This window comes from Acomys russatus, chromosome 24 (genome assembly GCF_903995435.1).
Source record: "Acomys russatus chromosome 24, mAcoRus1.1, whole genome shotgun sequence".
In the NCBI taxonomy this organism is placed as follows: domain Eukaryota; kingdom Metazoa; phylum Chordata; class Mammalia; order Rodentia; family Muridae; genus Acomys; species Acomys russatus.
In genome coordinates, this window is record NC_067160.1 from 58,557,188 (window position 1) to 58,573,690 (window position 16,503).

Sequence of the window (16,503 nt, forward strand, 5' to 3'; positions counted from 1 at the left end):
ACATAGACCTTGTCTCAAAGAAAAAGGAAAATAGATTTAAGTCTGGCCCAGGGTTGGGGCATTAAAGCAAGCCTATTGGTTCCTGGTGTACAAGGACCTGCTTATGTGGGGTAAGCCTGGTACTAGGCAAATTTCACAACGGTACTTGTAACCGTTGGGTTGTTTTTGTTTTCTGAGATGGTCTACAAAGAACAGTCTATACTAGAACTCTGAGATCCTCGTGCCTTTTACTCCATGGTGCTATAAAAAATAAAGGCATGCACTAACACGCCCTGTGGTTCTTGTAAGACTTTTAACAGTTCACAAATTGAGAGAATAGTATACAAACAGCTGTGCAGCTCTCATCCCACTCGTTGGTAGTGCTGGAGGCAGGCCGAGGGCCTCAAGCCCTGTGGGCAGGAACACTAAGCTTTGTCTCCTTACATGTCCAACTTGTTCCTTGGTCTCTTTATGAGTCAGTGACGCCAACAGTGGGGATGGGGATGCTACACCATGGCTTCTAGAAAGCTGTGCCCTCATAGCTGAGTTAAAGGGCCTTGTCTGGAGATCTGATGCTAGGCTTCCATCCACCCAGTGTCATAATGTGCAGCTAGTGTGCGGCTAGTGAGTAGCTCACTCAGCATATGGACAATGCAGTGATTTTTGTGATCTGCCTGACTCCAAGGGTCAAGAACCTTGGGTCTGATAAGCCAGTACTAAGAATTCCTTGAGGTTAAAGAAGCAGGTGGTGCTCAAGCATGAATCTCTGACAAAGCCAGAATGACAAAGCAATACAAATCATCTTCAGGATTTATTTAGACAAGAAAGCCATTGTTGATCTCAACAGGAGGGGAAAAAGGAAAACAAAAACAAAAACAAATACCAAAAGGAAAATGGCTCCCAAACCCCCACCCCTCAGCACAGCACAGCACAGCACAGCGTGTTGACACAGGGTGTGCACATTAAACTCCATGAACTGCACTGTGCAAAAGGCACACCGACATCTAACATACATCAAAACTGACAGTGCCAAATGGCTTTCCAAAGCTGACGGCTCACAGCAGTGAGTTTATAAAGCTTTGCAACATGGAACATCTGTGACCTTGGTCCTATGGTCCTGCTGGGAGGACAGCAGCATCTACCAAGTGGTGCTGCCTCAGGTGAGGCTGCTGACTGCAGGAGCCACCCTGTGAAGGGCACATGTCAACCATCAGCTAGTGGGGCACTGCAGGACAGTGTGAATCCCTGTGCAGGCGGCTCACTTCCACATTGGTTCAACTTAGTGTTCAACTTAACGTTGAGGCTAAGCCCGAGCTTATCCTACTGCTAAATGTGAGAGGACAGTGGAACAAACATCTTACAAAAGTGCTGTTTCAACTTTAGTGATTTCTAAAAATTGCTGGATTTTATAAAATTGTTTTCCAGTAAATCAGTGACTTTCCCCAAACGACTGCGTATATCTGTTCGGTGCAGCTGGTGGGAAGGAGCTCTGTACTCAGGTGGCCAGCAATGCCACCGAGGCTGTGAAATGCTTTGGTGAAGGCTGCATAGTTAAGAGCACGTTTGGAAGATGGGAGGTGACATCCATGCAGAGGTGGTGGGAACTGGTGGCAGCCAGTGCTTCTCAAGAGTCCGTCTCATCCTTAACTTCAGTAATTCTGTCGATAGACTTAAGGATTTCAGCAACAAGGTTCAGTGTCTCTGCTCCAGACACCAGCTGCCTGAAACACACAGATACCAGGACCATTACTGCAACTGTGCAAAAGTAGCCAGAGAGAGATCTAAAGGAGAGGGAGAGAGAGAAAACTCCTGGGATCAACAAGGTTTGGCACACTGGACTTTGTGTGGCTGTCCTCAGGCCCATGTGCTTGTGCACTGAGCAGCTGCCCCACAGCAGAGTTTAGGGAGGGCAGACAGAGATGGTGGGTTGGAAGCACGACAAGTTCATTGGAAACGGATACTGATTTTCTGAATTTCATTCTTTGCTTAGGCCAAGCTGGTGGTGCAGTACTCTCAATGAGTACACTGCACGCCATATCCCTAGTCATGAGAACTATGCTTTCATGTGCAGTAAGTCAGATGAATTAAGTACATTTGACCAGGGTGCAGCCTTGGTGAATGTTTGATGCTATCATCAACTGACGAGAGCACAGTATGCTGACTGTGGCAGTGGCAGTCTTCTGGATAAAGGGGAAGTCATGTCACCCCCTTCTTTAGAGCTGCCATGTCTACAGGTGAAGGAGCTGGATTAAGTCATGGTATCATCCTCATCTCCTAGTGAGAAGGTTCTCTGGGACAGGTTAAAAAATAAAAGTCCTGCGGGGCACAGCGGCACATGCCTGTAATCCCAGCACTCAAGAGAGGCAGAGGCAGAGGCAGGCGGATCTCTGTGAATTCAAGGCCGGCCTGGTCCACAAAGCAAGTCTAGGACAGCCAGGGCTACATAGAGAAACCTTGTCTCAAAACTCCCCCTCCCGGCTCTACACAGTGAGACTTTGTCTAAAAACAAAAAACAAAACAAACAAAAAAACCTCAGAAAATGGGGCTAGAGAGATGGCTAGAGGTTAAGAGCACTGGCTGCTCTTCCAAAGATCCCAGAGTTCCAATTCCTGGCAATCACATATAAAAAGATCTGGTGCCCTCTTCTGACCTTCACCCCTGCACGCAGAACATTGTATACACAAGAAATATATCTTTAAAAATAAAAAAACTCAAAAAACAAGCCAGAGCCAGGCAGTGGTGTGCATGCCTTTAATCCCAGCACTTGGCAGGTGGATCGCTGTGAGTTTGAGACCAGCCTGGTCTACAAAGTGAGTCTAGGACAGCCAAGGCTACACAGAGAGACCCTGTGTCGAAAAACCAAACCAAGAACAACAACAAAAATAAGCCAGGTGTGGTGGTGTACACCTTTAATCCTAGCACTTCAGGGCAGAGGCTGAAGGATCTCTGTGAGTTCCAGGCCAGTCAGAACTATAGGGTGAGCCCATTTCAAAAACAAAATAATCCTGTGTGACCTAACAGGTTAGCCAGACTACCTAGCACCATTTCCCTTTCTGGTCTAGTTAGACTATATAGCTAGAATGTTTGGTAGCCAGACCATCCAGGGACTCACTTTATGGATGCATGTGCACTGTTCATGACAACATGGAGGTTCTGCAAGGCCACGTCGGTGTTCTGCTTCACCACTGTAAGGCTGGCGCCCTGACCCGACCGCAGGGCTTCATTTTCTCGCTTGAAGTTGGAGAGCTGTGCCTAGGAAGAGGGGTGAGCAGTTAGCGCCACACTGCAGTCCTGTGGAAGACCAGCGCGTCACAATGGAGAGGCACAGACTTGCACAAGGGGCTGAGCCTGGCCCTGGCCTACTCAGAACAGGCTCTTCTCACCCGTAGCCCAGGCTGGCCTTACGTTTATGACTACCCTTTTGTCTCAGGCCCTGAATGCTGGGGTTATAAGCAAGTATCACTATGCCTGGCTCACATTTTTTCCCTCTCCCTAAACTCGTATAAGCAAACAGCTAAACCTTCTCACTACTTACCTGGAGCAAACTTACTTCCTGTTTCAGCTTCATGACATGATTTTCTGCTTTCACAGCCCGCTTCTGTGGCCCCAAAAAATAAACACAGTATACATCACCAAGGCTGTCAGTACAGGACACTTAGCTCCACAGACAGCAGTGAGCTATAATCTTCCTTCCTGGTTCTCTGCCTATGGACGTCCACCTGAGGACCTGGGCTCTGCCTCTGCTCACCAACAGCACGAGGGACCACCGACCCCGAGAGAGGACCCATTCACAGCATCAGGGCATGCTGGCCTACCATAGAACACATACTCAGCATGGTGAGAGCCCTGTGCTGACCTCAGAGTCCAGCTGTGGACTCTGGCGACAGTGACAAGCGCTCTGTCTCAGCAGATTCCTGCCCACTGCCCGCTACCCCAGAGCAGAACCCCTCCGTACGGTCATCAGTTCGAGGTTCTGTTCAACTTGCTGGATCACTGACTCCAGGTTGTGGAAGTCACTCTCCTCCTTGATCATCTTCTCTTCCAACTTCCGCTCGAGCGTCCTCACCCTCAGTAAAGGAAACACTGAGTTGAGTTTTCTAGGCCTGTCAAGAATGCTTCCAACAGCACTTTAGCCTGATTAACTGGTGGAACCCACTAGAACCCATGGCTGGAGCAGCTGCCACAGGCAGTCATAAGGTGACAAGGACCTCCAGCCATAGTTGCTCCCAGTGGAAGGCACAGCACCATTTTCCCAAGCTTTGCCAACCAAGACAAAGTTCAGCTGACTTGTGTCTTAAAAAGACTAAATCAGAATACAAGAAAAACGTGTTTGCTGCTTTAGGCTTGCGGATGACAAGCAGCTATGGCCCTCATCCCTTGGAACCCAGCTCCCTGAACAGTGGAGGAGGTCTTAAAGGTGATGCCTAATGGTGGAAGAGGTCTTAAAGGTAATGCCTAACTGTAAGTTTACATACATTTCTGTTTGAGTTTCAGAGACGCTCTGAACCTCATTTAGCTTTCTTCTGAGCTTAGAATTTTCATCTTTCAGCTGTAGAGGGGGAAAAAAAAAATCATTAGACACCCAGTATGTCTACCTCACAAGTGGAGCATCCTTCTACTCTGGAATATTCTGTCAGTCTGGAGGTGGAACCTTATGCACTTGAGGCAGGGCCAGAGGTGTAGAGACACAGCCCACTTTCTAATTTTTTGAGGCAGGGTTTCTTTGTGTAGCTTTGGACTTGCTTTGTAGACCAGGCTGGCCTCAAACTCACAGTGATCCTCCCAAAGTACTGTGATTAAAGGCGTGCACCACCATGCCCAGGCTCTTGAAACGTCTTTTTGAGGCAGCATCTCTGGTAGCCTAGGCTGTGCTCTAACTTGTTCCTATATAGCCAAGGATGGCCTTGAACTCTTATGCCTCCTGCCTTCACCTTTCAAGTCATTCCAAGTGCTGGGATGGCAGTTGTGCAGTTCCGTACCCAGCTCTGGAATTTAAACTCTCCAGCCCTTAACAGAGATGACCTAGGGCAACACCACACTTGAATGTTTCTAGGTGACTATAGTTTTAAAACCTTCCTTCATGCAGGACATTCAGCAGGATGACTCTAAGCCAACACTTCCAGCGGGCTATCTACTCATTCTAGTTTACGCCTGCCCGCCTGTGAGCTTACAGCCTGCTATACTAACTGCACAACAAAAACCAACCCAGGGTAAAGTTCTCATCAAGAAATTCCATGTTCGGGCTGGAGAAACGACTCAGAGGTTAAGAGCACGGGCTGCTTTTCCAAAAGGCCTGAGTTCAATTTCCAGCAACCACATGGTGGCTCACAACCATCTACAATGAGACCTAGTGCCTTCTTCTGGCCTGCAGGTGTATATGCAGGTAAAATACTGTATACTTAATAAATAAATAAATCTTAAAAAAAAAAAAAGGAAAGAAAAAAAGAAAGAAAAAGAAATTCCACTTTCATTCTTATTTTTCAGCATTGAAGGTCTAACCTAGGACATGCCAAGGTAGAAAAACACTACCACTTAGCTATATCTCCACGTCCCTCCACAGGGAACTACTACAGCAAGATACTGTATGGCCAACTCTCTTGTTGTTGGCCTTGAGCCCAGGCCACCCAGGAAGTGGGTGACTGCAGCTTTTCTCTAGAACACTGCCCAGCTGTGTTGGGTGCCGCACAGCCCTCACTTACTGCTTCATAACTTATCTGCAGTGTCCGCAGGTGTCTGTCCCCCAAGGACTCTTCGTGAGCTGCAAAGTCTACATTGGGATTCCCAGCGGGAGATGCTGGGGAGACCCTTGAGTCAGTGTCACTCAGCGTCCATGGAGGCAAAGACTCAGGACCTGCCAGCTCTGATGTGTTGGAAAAAAAAGAAAGGTAGGTGCCACAGGGTGATGTAGTCTCCGTGGCTCTAGAGGAATGAGTCTGTTCCACAGCGGACGGCAGATAGGCTCTATTCCATCCATCTTCTTCTTCCTCCTCCTCTAGGTTGCTGGCTCTTGTTGGGTCTTCAAAAAATGGCTGCTGATATTCCAGGCCATACCCCACTGGCTGGGAGGCAGGGGAGCTGTGGTCTAATCCCAGTGGGTGCCTTGAAGCTTCCTAGAAACAGTAGAGATAAACACTGGGACCTGAAAGCCAATGTTCAGCCTTCTCTATGCTCAGCTTGTACAGAGAGGGCCCATCTCATCTCCCAAAAGGGGCCATGTAGCTGCTCCACCCAGTCTCTCCATCAGCAGCCACATCTGTTCTGCTTTGTTCCCCACACTCAAATGTCTGTCTCCAAAGATGTATGTTAGAAGAGACGTCCTAAGGCAACCACTGACAGCGTCCCAGATGTACCTTCGGGTAAATCCGACTGTTGGTTGTGTCTTCTTTTGACAGGCTGAGGTTCTTGGTTTTCAGAAACTCTTTGAAGGAGAATGGATTGGCTTCTTCAAGGTCTTCAAGTTTGTCACCTGAAATTAATGGACACCACAAAGACTGTTAGAGGGTCCACCATCGTGTGCGACCATCACATTTCAACTGTGACTCCAAGAATACTACAGAACAAGAAAGCTGGCCAAGGAGGCTGGGGAACAGGCCTGCTCTGGCAGGCTCTCACCCTCCGGCTTCCCCCAGACAACAACCCTTGCCACTTTTTTTTTTTTTTTTCCGAGACAGGGTTTCTCTGTGTAGCCTTGGCCATCCTGGACTCATTTTGTAGACCAGGGTGGCCTTGAACTCACATCGATCCACCTGCCTCTGCCTCCCGAGTGCTGGAATTAAAGGCGTACAACACCACGCCCGGCCCCGCCACTTTTTTGTTTGTCTTTCTAGGCAGGGTCTCTCTGTGTAGCCTTGGCTGTCCTGGACTCACTCTGTAGACCAGGCTGGCCTCGAACTCAGAGATCCGCCTGCCTCTGCCTCCCTGGGTGCTGGGATTACAGGTGTGTGCCACACCACTTGTCAGTTTTAAAACACAAACAAACAAGAAAACGCTGTGTGAAAGACCAAGGTCAGGGATCTGCACATACTCAGGCAATTAGTCTCTTGAGTCACATGCCCAGGCTCCCGGTGCTGACTTCACTCCACACACGTAGTGTGGGCTGAAGGCTGCTCCTATATGGGCTTTAAAGCTCTAGAGATGCCACAGTGCCAGGAACTGTCCCATGTCATCCATTTCTCTGACCTTCTCTCTACATACCCTAGCTGACCAGCCTCCTCCACACCTACCACACACACTCAGTTGCTTCTGTAGGTCTCTTGCATGTGCCAGCGTGAGTAAAGTGGGTTTCTGTGACTTGTGTCTTGCTGGCTCTGCAGGACCCTTGGAGGATACTTTCCACTTCCCAGGCACCTCTGACATCTTATTTTACCCTCACACCCAATCGTTGGGTTTCTATCTGCACTGCTCTTTTTGGGCTCCAGATACACCCCTTAAGCCCTGTCGTTCTGAAAGCCTATGGCCAGAAAACTGCCTGGTACCTTGTCTGACTAGGGGGAAAAGAAGAAACACTGAGCTTCTCTACCTCCAAAGCGTGTCTCATGGGCTCCCGACGGACCTTGCTTAGTACATTTCTCCTTTCCATAGCCAAAATCTGCAAAGAGACATTGTCAGCTCACCGTGATCACAGCAAGTCTTAACGACTGCAGCATCTGTTAGGGGAGGTGAAGACTACAGGCCGCCTGACTCCCACTGACAGACCCTGGTCTGGGAGTAGGAGGATGTCTTCCGAGGCTGGACGCGGTAAACTACACACTCCGGAGCGCTCACGGAGCAGCTGTGGGTGGAACATAGACCCGCTAGGTCCAGCCCCTCGCCTCTCCCAATCGGGTGGGCTGAAGCGGTCTCCGAGCTCCACCGGACACTGACTTTCCTGCCTTGGGGCGGGGGGGGGGGCTGTGGGGAGGGCTCCCCCTGCTGCCCAGCTCCGCACTGCGGCCAGCGCCCCGACTCTCACCTGTGTCTCCTACGGAAGCCAGCACCGGGCTGGGCACATAGCACATAAACGTCGGCCGAAAGCCGAAGAGATGGGGGTGCAGGTCCCCGCCATGGGAGCGCTCACAGTCTAGCTGGGGGAGACAAGACCGGCGCTCATAGAACGCAGGAGCTGTAAGCGACAACGAAAGCGGCTTCACCGCGGGCCGCCGCCGCCCGCGCCCCCCGGCCCGGCCCCGGCCGCGCACCGCTCACCGTCGGGAACCACGAGGCTTCGCGTCCGCGATAGTGGGGTCGCGCCCGGCCGCCGCGCGAAACCCGACATCGCCGAGCCCTAGCCCGGCCGCAGCCCCATGGCCCACCGCACCACCGCCAGCCTCTGCCTTCTCTGGCGGGGCCGGCAGGAAGCCAGCGCCGAACGCCGCGGGGCGGGGCGGGGCCGGAAGCGGAAGTGACCGCAGAAGCGCGGCGGCGCGGCGGCGCGATGGCGACGGCGGTGTGGGCGGCTGCGCGACTTCTTCGGGGCTCTGCGGCTCTGTGCTCGCGGCCCAGGTGAGCCGAGGCGAAGAAGGGGTACTGGGAGGAGTAAGCACCCCTGGGACCTGGAAGAGGAGAATGGACCCTGGCGTAGAGCACAGGCGTGTTGGGCCTGGAGAACGAGCCCGGCACTGGGACCGGGTTGGAGGGGTCGCCAGAGTCAGCCGGCTGGGGCCTTGATAGGGCTGGCCTAGAGCCTTATGTGCAAGAACTGGTTTCTCACATACCCTGCTGTCCAGAATGGGCGCAGTGGTTGCTTAACCTGGGTTTGGGTACCCACCCACGTGGAGGCTTACAATCATTCCTAACACGACTTCCAACGTGGGATTCCCGAAGGGGATCCAACGCCCTCTTCTGACCTCCATGGCCACGAGGCATTCCCGTGATGCACGTTATGTCCGTGCAGGTAAACACTCAAACGCATAAGAATAAGTCATTATTTTTCTGTTTAAAACGATCCAAAGACTTGACCCAGGCTACCTGAGATCCTATGGCAGAACCTGCATCTCCAGCACTCTTACACATTATGTTGAGGCCCAGGGAGTAAATTCTTCTGAAGATTTCCCTGTTGCCTTCTCCTGCACACCTGAGTGGTCAACACAGGTGCCTGTGACCCAGCACCGCTCTAACTGGCTGGTTGCTCTGCTGTAGGTTTGGACCTCCTGCTCACAGACGGTTCAGCAGTGGTGCTGCGTACCCCAACATCCCCCTGTCGTCTCCCTTACCTGGAGTGCCCAAGCCTATTTTTGCTACAGTTGATGGACAGGAGAAGTTTGAAACCAAAGTGACCACTCTGGACAATGGGCTTCGTGTGGCATCTCAAAATAAGTTTGGACAATTCTGTACCGTAGGAAGTAAGTTCTACTGGCATGTTGAAGGTGGGCCCTCCAATTTGATAGTTGTAATTAGCATGTCCATCATAGGCTACTCACAGGGGAAGCGTGTTAAGTGTGAAACCTTGTCCAAAATGTGAACGGTGGCCATATTTGGAGATGGTTTGTAAGGTGTGCCCCTCCCCCATTTTACTTTTTTGTAGTTCTGGAAGTTACCCCCAGCTAGGATTCTATAAATATTAACTTGTAAGGCCAGGTGTAGTGCCACAGGCCTGTAATCCCAGCACTTGGGAGGCAGAGGCAGGCAGATCGCTATGAGTTTGAGGCCAGCCTGGTCTACAAAACAAGGTCAGGACAGCCAAAGCTACACAGAGAAACCCTGTTTCGAACGAAAACACACACACACAACAAACCCAGAACCCATTAACTTGTTTGTGTCTGTAAGACCATCACCAAGAAGGACAAATGTGTCTATTGCCCTAATGACTGGCCAAGGTAAAACCATGGTTTGGGAAGCTTTCTGTTGACTAAATGTTTTGAATATCTGGCTTAACTTGTCAATTTTCTTCTTGTTACTAGTTCTTATTAATTCAGGATCACGATATGAAGCGAAATACCTTAGTGGAATTGCTCATTTTTTGGAAAAATTGTCATTTTCGGTCAGTGTCTAGTTTGTAATTTTTACAACTTTCTGAGTTTTCTTTTGTAAGAACTTGTATTATTAGTTAATGACTCATTTATGAAGTTGATGCTCACAAAAGACTTAGAAGATAATTTTGTGTGTTTGAAAGCAAAAGTAAACTTACTGTTTTTTGGGTTTTGGGTTACTTACTGAAGCTTTATTATTTTTATAGTCTACTGCTCGATTTGGCAGCAAAGATGAAATCCTCCTTACGCTGGAAAAGCATGGCGGTATCTGTGACTGCCAGACCTCAAGGTATTTTGTGTCGTGTGGAACTGTCCTATTTGTCCTTGGTCATAGTCTTTTGGGGTCCCTGGAATCAGGCTGTAAGATGAACAGCGTGTCTGATGGAGTGCTGGGGACAGAAAGCATACCGTACTCGTTTCCTTCTTGACATCCCATGAACGTCTAATTGTCCAGGGCTTGACTTGTGAGGGATGCCCAGTTAGACAGCAGGCCCCTGTCAGCTCTCTGAAGCTGGCCGTGTTTCCTCATGAAACCAGTCTATATTTGGACCAGCCAGGTTATTTAGCCAGGCTTGGGAATCTGGAGTAAAGACTTGGTCTGTGGATAGAGGGAGGACCAGCTCCATCCGCTTCCATAGTATTGTATGGGAAGCCTCACTGTGGGCAGTCGTGGCTCCTGTAAGACCTTCACACCCAAGGAAGAGGCCGTGGTGGAGCCTTCGCTGGCATGTAGAACCTCAAGCCTTGAGCTGTCCTCTGGTGTAAACCTCGCACCTGCTATTGTGGCCTTTTTTCTTCCAGAGACACCACCATGTATGCTGTGTCTGCTGACAGCAAAGGCTTGGACACTGTGGTGGGCCTGCTGGCTGATGTGGTTCTGCACCCCTGCCTGACAGGTGTGGCTCTGTGACTGGGTGGTCAGGAGGAGCGTTGGAAGGGCTGTCAGTATGAGGCAGGGCACTGTTGGAGCTGGGAACTCATGTGCCAGAGATTGGAGGGAAGGCCAGTGCTTAAACAAACCCTTAGGATGGTACCTTTTGTTTCGTACTTTCATGTTTAAAAAACCTTAAAGGGTTTACTAAAATTCTTGTTGGGGTGACCTACACCCACGCAATAAATTCTATTCAGAAATGTCCCTCATCCTGTGTGTAAACACGCAATGCTGTGTCTGCAGAAGTTTCCCTTGCATGGTCTCCATTATTCCCTGGCCCTGCGAATGGTGAGACTTGGATTCCTATTAGGAGGATCCAGGAGGGAACAACAGCTGGTCCCTCCCAGCTGCTCTCTGCTCAGCTAAAGAAAGGAGCCCTGACTCAGTTGGTGTCTGTTTCCTAAATGCTATCGCATCCACCTTGTGTCCTCACAGGTGTGTTTTGGAACAGACAACAAGTGAGGCATCTGAGCTTGGAGCAAGCCCAGGGGCTGCAGAACAAAACAAGACCAGTGGTCGGGTCCTTAAGGTTCACCTGGCAGCCTCCCTTTCATCCACAGGTGCTCGAGGGCTTTCCTTAGGAGGTGACTGTAGCACCTGGCCAGGGTCAGCCTCAGGGTAAGTGCTTTCTTCCCTTTGGGTTCAGACCAAACCCCTTTCTGGATTCTTGCAGATGAAGAAATTGAGATGACGAGGATGGCTGTCCAGTTTGAGCTCGAGGACCTGAACATGAGGCCTGACCCAGAGCCACTGCTCACTGAGATGATTCATGAAGTAAGATAGGAACCCCCATGTGCCCTCCCTGCTGTTGGCTTGGCAGGTGGCGAGGTTTACAAACCAGGCTTAGCTTCTTGGTTGTTTGCTTATGAGGCAGTTGCTAGTTGGGTCAGGATTGGTCTTGAACTCATGATCTCCCTGCCTCGGCTTCCACAGACATGTGCCACTCCTCAATAGCTGCATGGGCCTGCCACGTCTGCAGTGGTAGCTGTTCCCACTGAGGGTATCACAGTCTTTACCACTCCTATCTGTTATCCTAAATTTCTCTCTAAGGTAGTGTTTACCACGTCTGTAAACACAAACATGGAGCCAAACTGGAGCTAATGCCCAGCCTTTTTGTCACAGATGTTATAGGTCATGTTGGGAAGTCCTGCCTTCGGGGACCTGATGTTTTCTTTTTCACTTGAGTGTGTTTCCTTTCTGCCTGCCTCAGGCTGCTTTTAGGGAGAACACAGTGGGCCTGCACCGGTTTTGCCCTGCAGAAAACATAGCAAAGATCGATCGAGACGTGCTGCATTCCTACCTGAGGAACTACTACACTCCTGACCGCATGGTGCTTGCTGGAGTGGGTGTGGAGCATGAGCACCTAGTGGAATGTGCCAGAAAGTACCTCCTGGGAGCTCAGCCTGCCTGGGGAGCTACTGGGGCTGTGGATGTTGACAGATCAGTGGCACAGTACACTGGGGGGATCATCAAGGTAACTCAGCTGGGAGCCCTCAGGGCTGTGTCTTAGAACATGGATTCTCTGGGATGTGCTCTGATGAATGCCTTTATGCTTCTCCTTAGTGTACAGTCCAGCACTGTGACAGTGTGAGCATATCCCTTGTTCAAGACAAGAGTTGACAGGGCTGAGGTCACCTGATGTCTGGTTGAGTGTGGCTGTTTTCTTAGTAAAATTTGCGAGCTTTATTGACACATGTCTGGTTGGTTACAGGTGGAAAGAGACATGTCCAATGTCAGCCTTGGCCCAACCCCAATTCCAGAGCTCACACACATCATGGTGGGCCTGGAGAGCTGCTCCTTCCTGGTGAGTGCAGGTATAGGTCTGTGGTGCCAGTGGGGCCAAGCCACTGTGGCTGACAGACTGACTGGTGTGCCTCTGTGTTCCATAGGAGGATGACTTCATCCCCTTTGCTGTGCTGAACATGATGATGGGAGGAGGGGGCTCCTTCTCGGCTGGAGGGCCTGGCAAGGGCATGTTCTCCAGGCTCTATCTCAATGTGCTCAACCGGTGGGTTCTGCTGGCTGGGTGCTGTTGTCCTTCGGCTGCTGAGGACACGGACTGTGCTGACACCTTCCAGCTATCCTGTTGCCTTCACCACACTGTGTGTCCCCTCACAGGCACCACTGGATGTACAATGCAACCTCCTACCACCATAGCTATGAAGACACAGGCCTCCTGTGTATTCACGCCAGCGCAGACCCAAGACAAGTGAGGGCAGCCCTTACCTCTCACTCCAGAGGACCAAAGCTCTGGGTGGGATGGCAGGGGAGGGGGTAAGCTTGAGGGGTCAGCCGGCTAGCACTTGAGCTCACACCCTCATCTCATCCTCTTTTTAGGTTCGAGAAATGGTAGAAATCATCACAAAGGAGTTTATCTTGATGGGCAGAACGGTGGATTTGGTAAGGCTTGAAGCACCTCCCCAGTACTGCCCCAGGTCATTTCCACTCTCTGTGGTTCCTATAGAATGGCCATAAGCTAAAGCAGCATTGTACAAAATGAACGACACAGGGTTTTTTCTAGGTCTTTCATGGCTCCATTTTATGTTGAAACCCACATTTTTGTTGGTTGATTGATTTTTTTGAGTCAGGGTTTTTCTGTGTAACCCCGGCAGTCGGGAACTTGCTCTGTAGACCAGCCGCCTGCGTCTGCCTCCCAAGTGCTGGGGTCACAGGCGTGTGCCGTCCTCTGGTTTCTTGTGCAAGCAGGTATGGCTTCCTGGTGCACGTGCTCTCCTGCCATTCAGGCAGGCAGCAGAGATTGGCCACATGATAAAGGCCTTTCCAGTGCAGTTCTGTGCCTGGGAGGTGTGCCTGACTGGAAACCACACTGGGACAGCCCCTCCACGCTGCTCATCTTTGGGCCCTCTTACTGTTGGAGTCTGCCCCTCTGCCAGTTTAGGTGATTGGTGGTGTTCGGTTGTTAGGTGGAACTAGAGCGGGCCAAGACACAGCTGATGTCCATGCTCATGATGAACCTGGAGTCCAGGCCTGTGATCTTTGAGGATGTGGGGCGGCAGGTGCTGGCTACACATTCAAGAAAGCTGCCCCACGAGCTCTGCACACTCATTCGTGAGTATATGCAAAAGGCTGGGTTGGTCCCATTTTGAGACTGCCCTGGAGCAGATAGGTAGATGGTCCCCTGCTGTCTGCACACCACAAGCCCAGTAGTCCTTTCCCAGCTCCATGTTAATACCAGCTAGGTGCCTCTGCCTTGGTGGTGCTGGGGGTGGAGCAGTGTCACTGTGCTGGGATAAGGTAGCTTGTGTGAAGCTCTAGCCTGTGGCTTGGGAGTGTGTCTAATGGCTGGTGCTCAATCTTCTGGAATTGGGTGTGAAGCTTGGAATAGAACCTCTAGGTGGAGCCGGGTGTGGTGGCGCACGCCTTTAATCCCAGCACTTGGGAGGCAGAGACAGGTGGATTCCTGTGAGTTCAAGGCCAGCCTGATCTACAAAGTGAGTCCAGGACAGCCAAGGTTACAAAGAGAAACCCTGTCTCGAAAAACCCCAAAACAAAAACAGAAGTGTAGGTGAGGGCAGTGTGGGTACTGTCACCTGTCTTCTGAAGACAAGTTGCCTGCCTGGGGTTGGAGTCCTGCCCTCATGAGTGCCTCATCTCTAGAAAATGAGCGGACCTTGTGGTTCTAGTGGATGGATTTCTGGGGCTCCTTCTAAAGGCCAGGCTGTGGGTGGCTGTGCCTGCGTGGCCGCCATGAAGGACGAGCAGCACTGGGGGAAGGAAGGAGTCTGGATTTTTTTTTTTCTGTTTGTTGTTTTGTTTTGTTTGTTTGTTTTTTTGAGACAAGGTTTCTCTGTGTTATCTTGGCTGTCCTGGACTCGCTTTGTAGACTGGGCCGGCCTCGAAATCACAGCAATCTGCCTGCATCTGCCTTCTGAGTGCTGGGATTAAAGGTGTGTGTCACCTCGCCTGGCTGGATTTTTTTTCCTAATGACTAGAAAATAAAGTGAACTTATGACAGCTCACTCTGTCTAAACATGAGACTCCTGATGAGGTGGCCATGCCGTCCACAGCTGGGTTGTTCTAAGTCTCACAGACTGGCCCACAGCTTAGACTAGCCTCAAACTCCAGATCTTGAGTGTCCATGACCCTGCCTGGCTGCCCTCATGTGCTTAAAAATAGTTTTTTGCTGCTATTGTTGAGGGGATTTGAGGCAGAGTCTGTTGTTACCCTAGCTGGTGTCAATCCTGATCCTCCTGCCTCTGCTTCCCAAGTGCTGGGATTACAGACATACCACTACATTTAACTTGAAAATAATTTTAAGCCACTGGAGTTGCCACTGAATGGAAACTGACACTGTCCTTTGTTGCTCTGATCCATCTTTGGTCAGTCCATCTGCAGCTGAGCCTGAATCCTCAGCAGCCCCCACCCCGCAGTGGTAGATCAGGGCTCCTCGGCCCTGAGGAGTACACTTGGATGGAGATGGAAACTGGGCTGTTGCCCTCACTGCCTCTTACTCTCTGATGTAGGGAACGTGAAGCCAGAAGACATCAAGAGGGTTGCTTCCAAGATGCTGCTTGGGAAGCCTGCTGTGGCCGCCCTGGGTGATCTGACTGACCTACCCACCTACGAGCACATCCAGGCAGCGCTGTCCAGCAGAGATGGGCGCCTGCCCAGGACATATCGGCTCTTCCGGTAGAGTCCCTCTAGGACCCTCGAAGACAGGCTGCCGAGTGCGTCTGTGCATGCTACTGTTGGTGTGGACACTGTGTAAGGATGGCTAGCGTTGAAAACAGTGCCAACAGTGAAACTGAAAACTTGAATGAAAGTTACTGTTGCCACCGACTTGTGTGTCTCTCAAACACAAGTGGCTTGTTCTTCATCTAGCAAGGGTGTTTTACTGAGTGCCTACTGCAGCAGGCACTGTCTGGTCACTAGAGATTCTGGAGCAAGGAAGGCTGGGGAATCAGGCGCAGGCTTGAAGTCAGATCAGAGGCTCCATGGCTCCAAGGGAGAAAACACACTTGCAATCGGCTCACAAGCCTTTCCAGGTTAGGATTACAGGCACACGCCGTCATGCTACTGTGGCCCACAGACACCCTCCTGCCTCTGGCTCCCAAATCCTGGGATTATAGGTGTGTGCCACCACATCTAGCCTACTCATTATTAAAGCTAAGTTTTTTAACAAGACAAATGTATTTCACAGTCCCCCTCTCCCACCTCTTTGTTTTTTGAGAGCATTTTAGCCCTAGCTAGCTTGGGACTCTGAGTAGTCATATTGCCTTGGCCTCAATTACTGTGCTTCCACGCATGAGTCTCTGAGTCACTGTGCTAGTTGTTGTTCAGTTATTTACAAAGCCATGTTTCTAGTTTCCCACTTCATTTACAGTAGTTTAAATGTTAACTTTCCAACGGAAATGCCCTGTCTAAATGTAAAAAGGCTGTGGAAATGGAAATGGTCACCACTGCACTCTCCCCCACCCCCAGGTCTTTACACTCGGGCTCTCAGCCTACACTGGGATGTCCCAGGATTACCTGTCTTTTCAAAGGTCCTAGAGATGGTGTGCAAAGGAGCACTGAACCGCCGAGCACTGGTGGTGAACTCCTTTAGCCCCAGCACACGGAGGCAGAGGTGGGCCTGCTCTACAGAGTGAGGTCCAGGATAGCCAGGGATACAGAGAAACCCTGTCT

General features: G+C 50.7%; 2 protein-coding genes across 12 annotated transcripts; one reads left to right on the top strand and one right to left on the bottom strand.

The window, feature by feature from the left end:
- Positions 1–926: 926 nt before the first annotated feature.
- On the bottom strand, positions 927–8,269 carry Entr1 (endosome associated trafficking regulator 1). Of its 10 annotated transcripts, none has more exons than XR_007832906.1 (10): positions 8,164–8,263; positions 7,931–8,080; positions 7,499–7,567; positions 6,330–6,445; positions 5,679–6,089; positions 4,455–4,528; positions 3,925–4,046; positions 3,515–3,577; positions 3,092–3,231; positions 927–1,700 (listed from the first exon to the last, which is right to left on the bottom strand). XR_007832906.1 is itself a non-coding variant. In XM_051166465.1 (10 exons), the coding sequence occupies exons 1-10, from the start codon at positions 8,231–8,233 to the stop codon at positions 1,604–1,606; spliced, it is 1,302 nt and encodes a 433-aa protein (XP_051022422.1). In that variant the 5' UTR covers positions 8,234–8,263; the 3' UTR covers positions 927–1,603. The 10 variants fall into 10 exon arrangements, 8 of the variants coding, with proteins under 8 accessions (XP_051022422.1, XP_051022421.1, XP_051022424.1 ...); XR_007832905.1 differs by having other exon boundaries at positions 3,925–4,082; XM_051166465.1 differs by having other exon boundaries at positions 3,935–4,046.
- Positions 8,270–8,378: 109 nt separating this feature from the next.
- Pmpca (peptidase, mitochondrial processing subunit alpha) lies at positions 8,379–15,640 on the top strand. 2 transcript variants are annotated; one of them, XM_051166559.1, is made up of 13 exons: positions 8,379–8,460; positions 9,097–9,299; positions 9,858–9,937; positions 10,133–10,215; positions 10,728–10,822; positions 11,531–11,631; positions 12,068–12,331; positions 12,569–12,661; positions 12,747–12,865; positions 12,976–13,066; positions 13,195–13,257; positions 13,782–13,926; positions 15,342–15,640. In XM_051166559.1, the coding sequence occupies exons 1-13, from the start codon at positions 8,393–8,395 to the stop codon at positions 15,509–15,511; spliced, it is 1,575 nt and encodes a 524-aa protein (XP_051022516.1). In that variant the 5' UTR covers positions 8,379–8,392; the 3' UTR covers positions 15,512–15,640. The 2 variants fall into 2 exon arrangements, with proteins under 2 accessions (XP_051022516.1, XP_051022517.1); XM_051166560.1 differs by lacking the exons at positions 8,379–8,460; positions 9,097–9,299 and having other exon boundaries at positions 9,882–9,937; positions 10,730–10,822.
- The last annotated feature ends 863 nt before the right edge of the window (positions 15,641–16,503 follow it).

What these genes read in the sequence shown, in the direction of transcription:
- Entr1 (XM_051166464.1), bottom strand. Translation starts at nt 8,233, where the DNA reads ATGTCGGGTTTCGCGCGGCGGCCGGGCGCGACCCCACTATCGCGGACG. An exon ending in AAGCCTCGTGGTTCCCGACG is followed by an intron (nt 8,081 to 8,163) that starts GTGAGCGGTGCG and finishes TGTCGCTTACAG; the next exon opens with CTCCTGCGTTCTATGAGCGC. An exon ending in AGAACCTCGAACTGATGACC is followed by an intron (nt 3,578 to 3,934) that starts GTACGGAGGGGT and finishes TTGGGGCCACAG; the next exon opens with AAGCGGGCTGTGAAAGCAGA.
- Pmpca (XM_051166559.1), top strand. Translation starts at nt 8,393, where the DNA reads ATGGCGACGGCGGTGTGGGCGGCTGCGCGACTTCTTCGGGGCTCTGCG. An exon ending in GCTCTGTGCTCGCGGCCCAG is followed by an intron (nt 8,461 to 9,096) that starts GTGAGCCGAGGC and finishes GCTCTGCTGTAG; the next exon opens with GTTTGGACCTCCTGCTCACA. An exon ending in TGTGACTGCCAGACCTCAAG is followed by an intron (nt 10,216 to 10,727) that starts GTATTTTGTGTC and finishes TTTTTCTTCCAG; the next exon opens with AGACACCACCATGTATGCTG.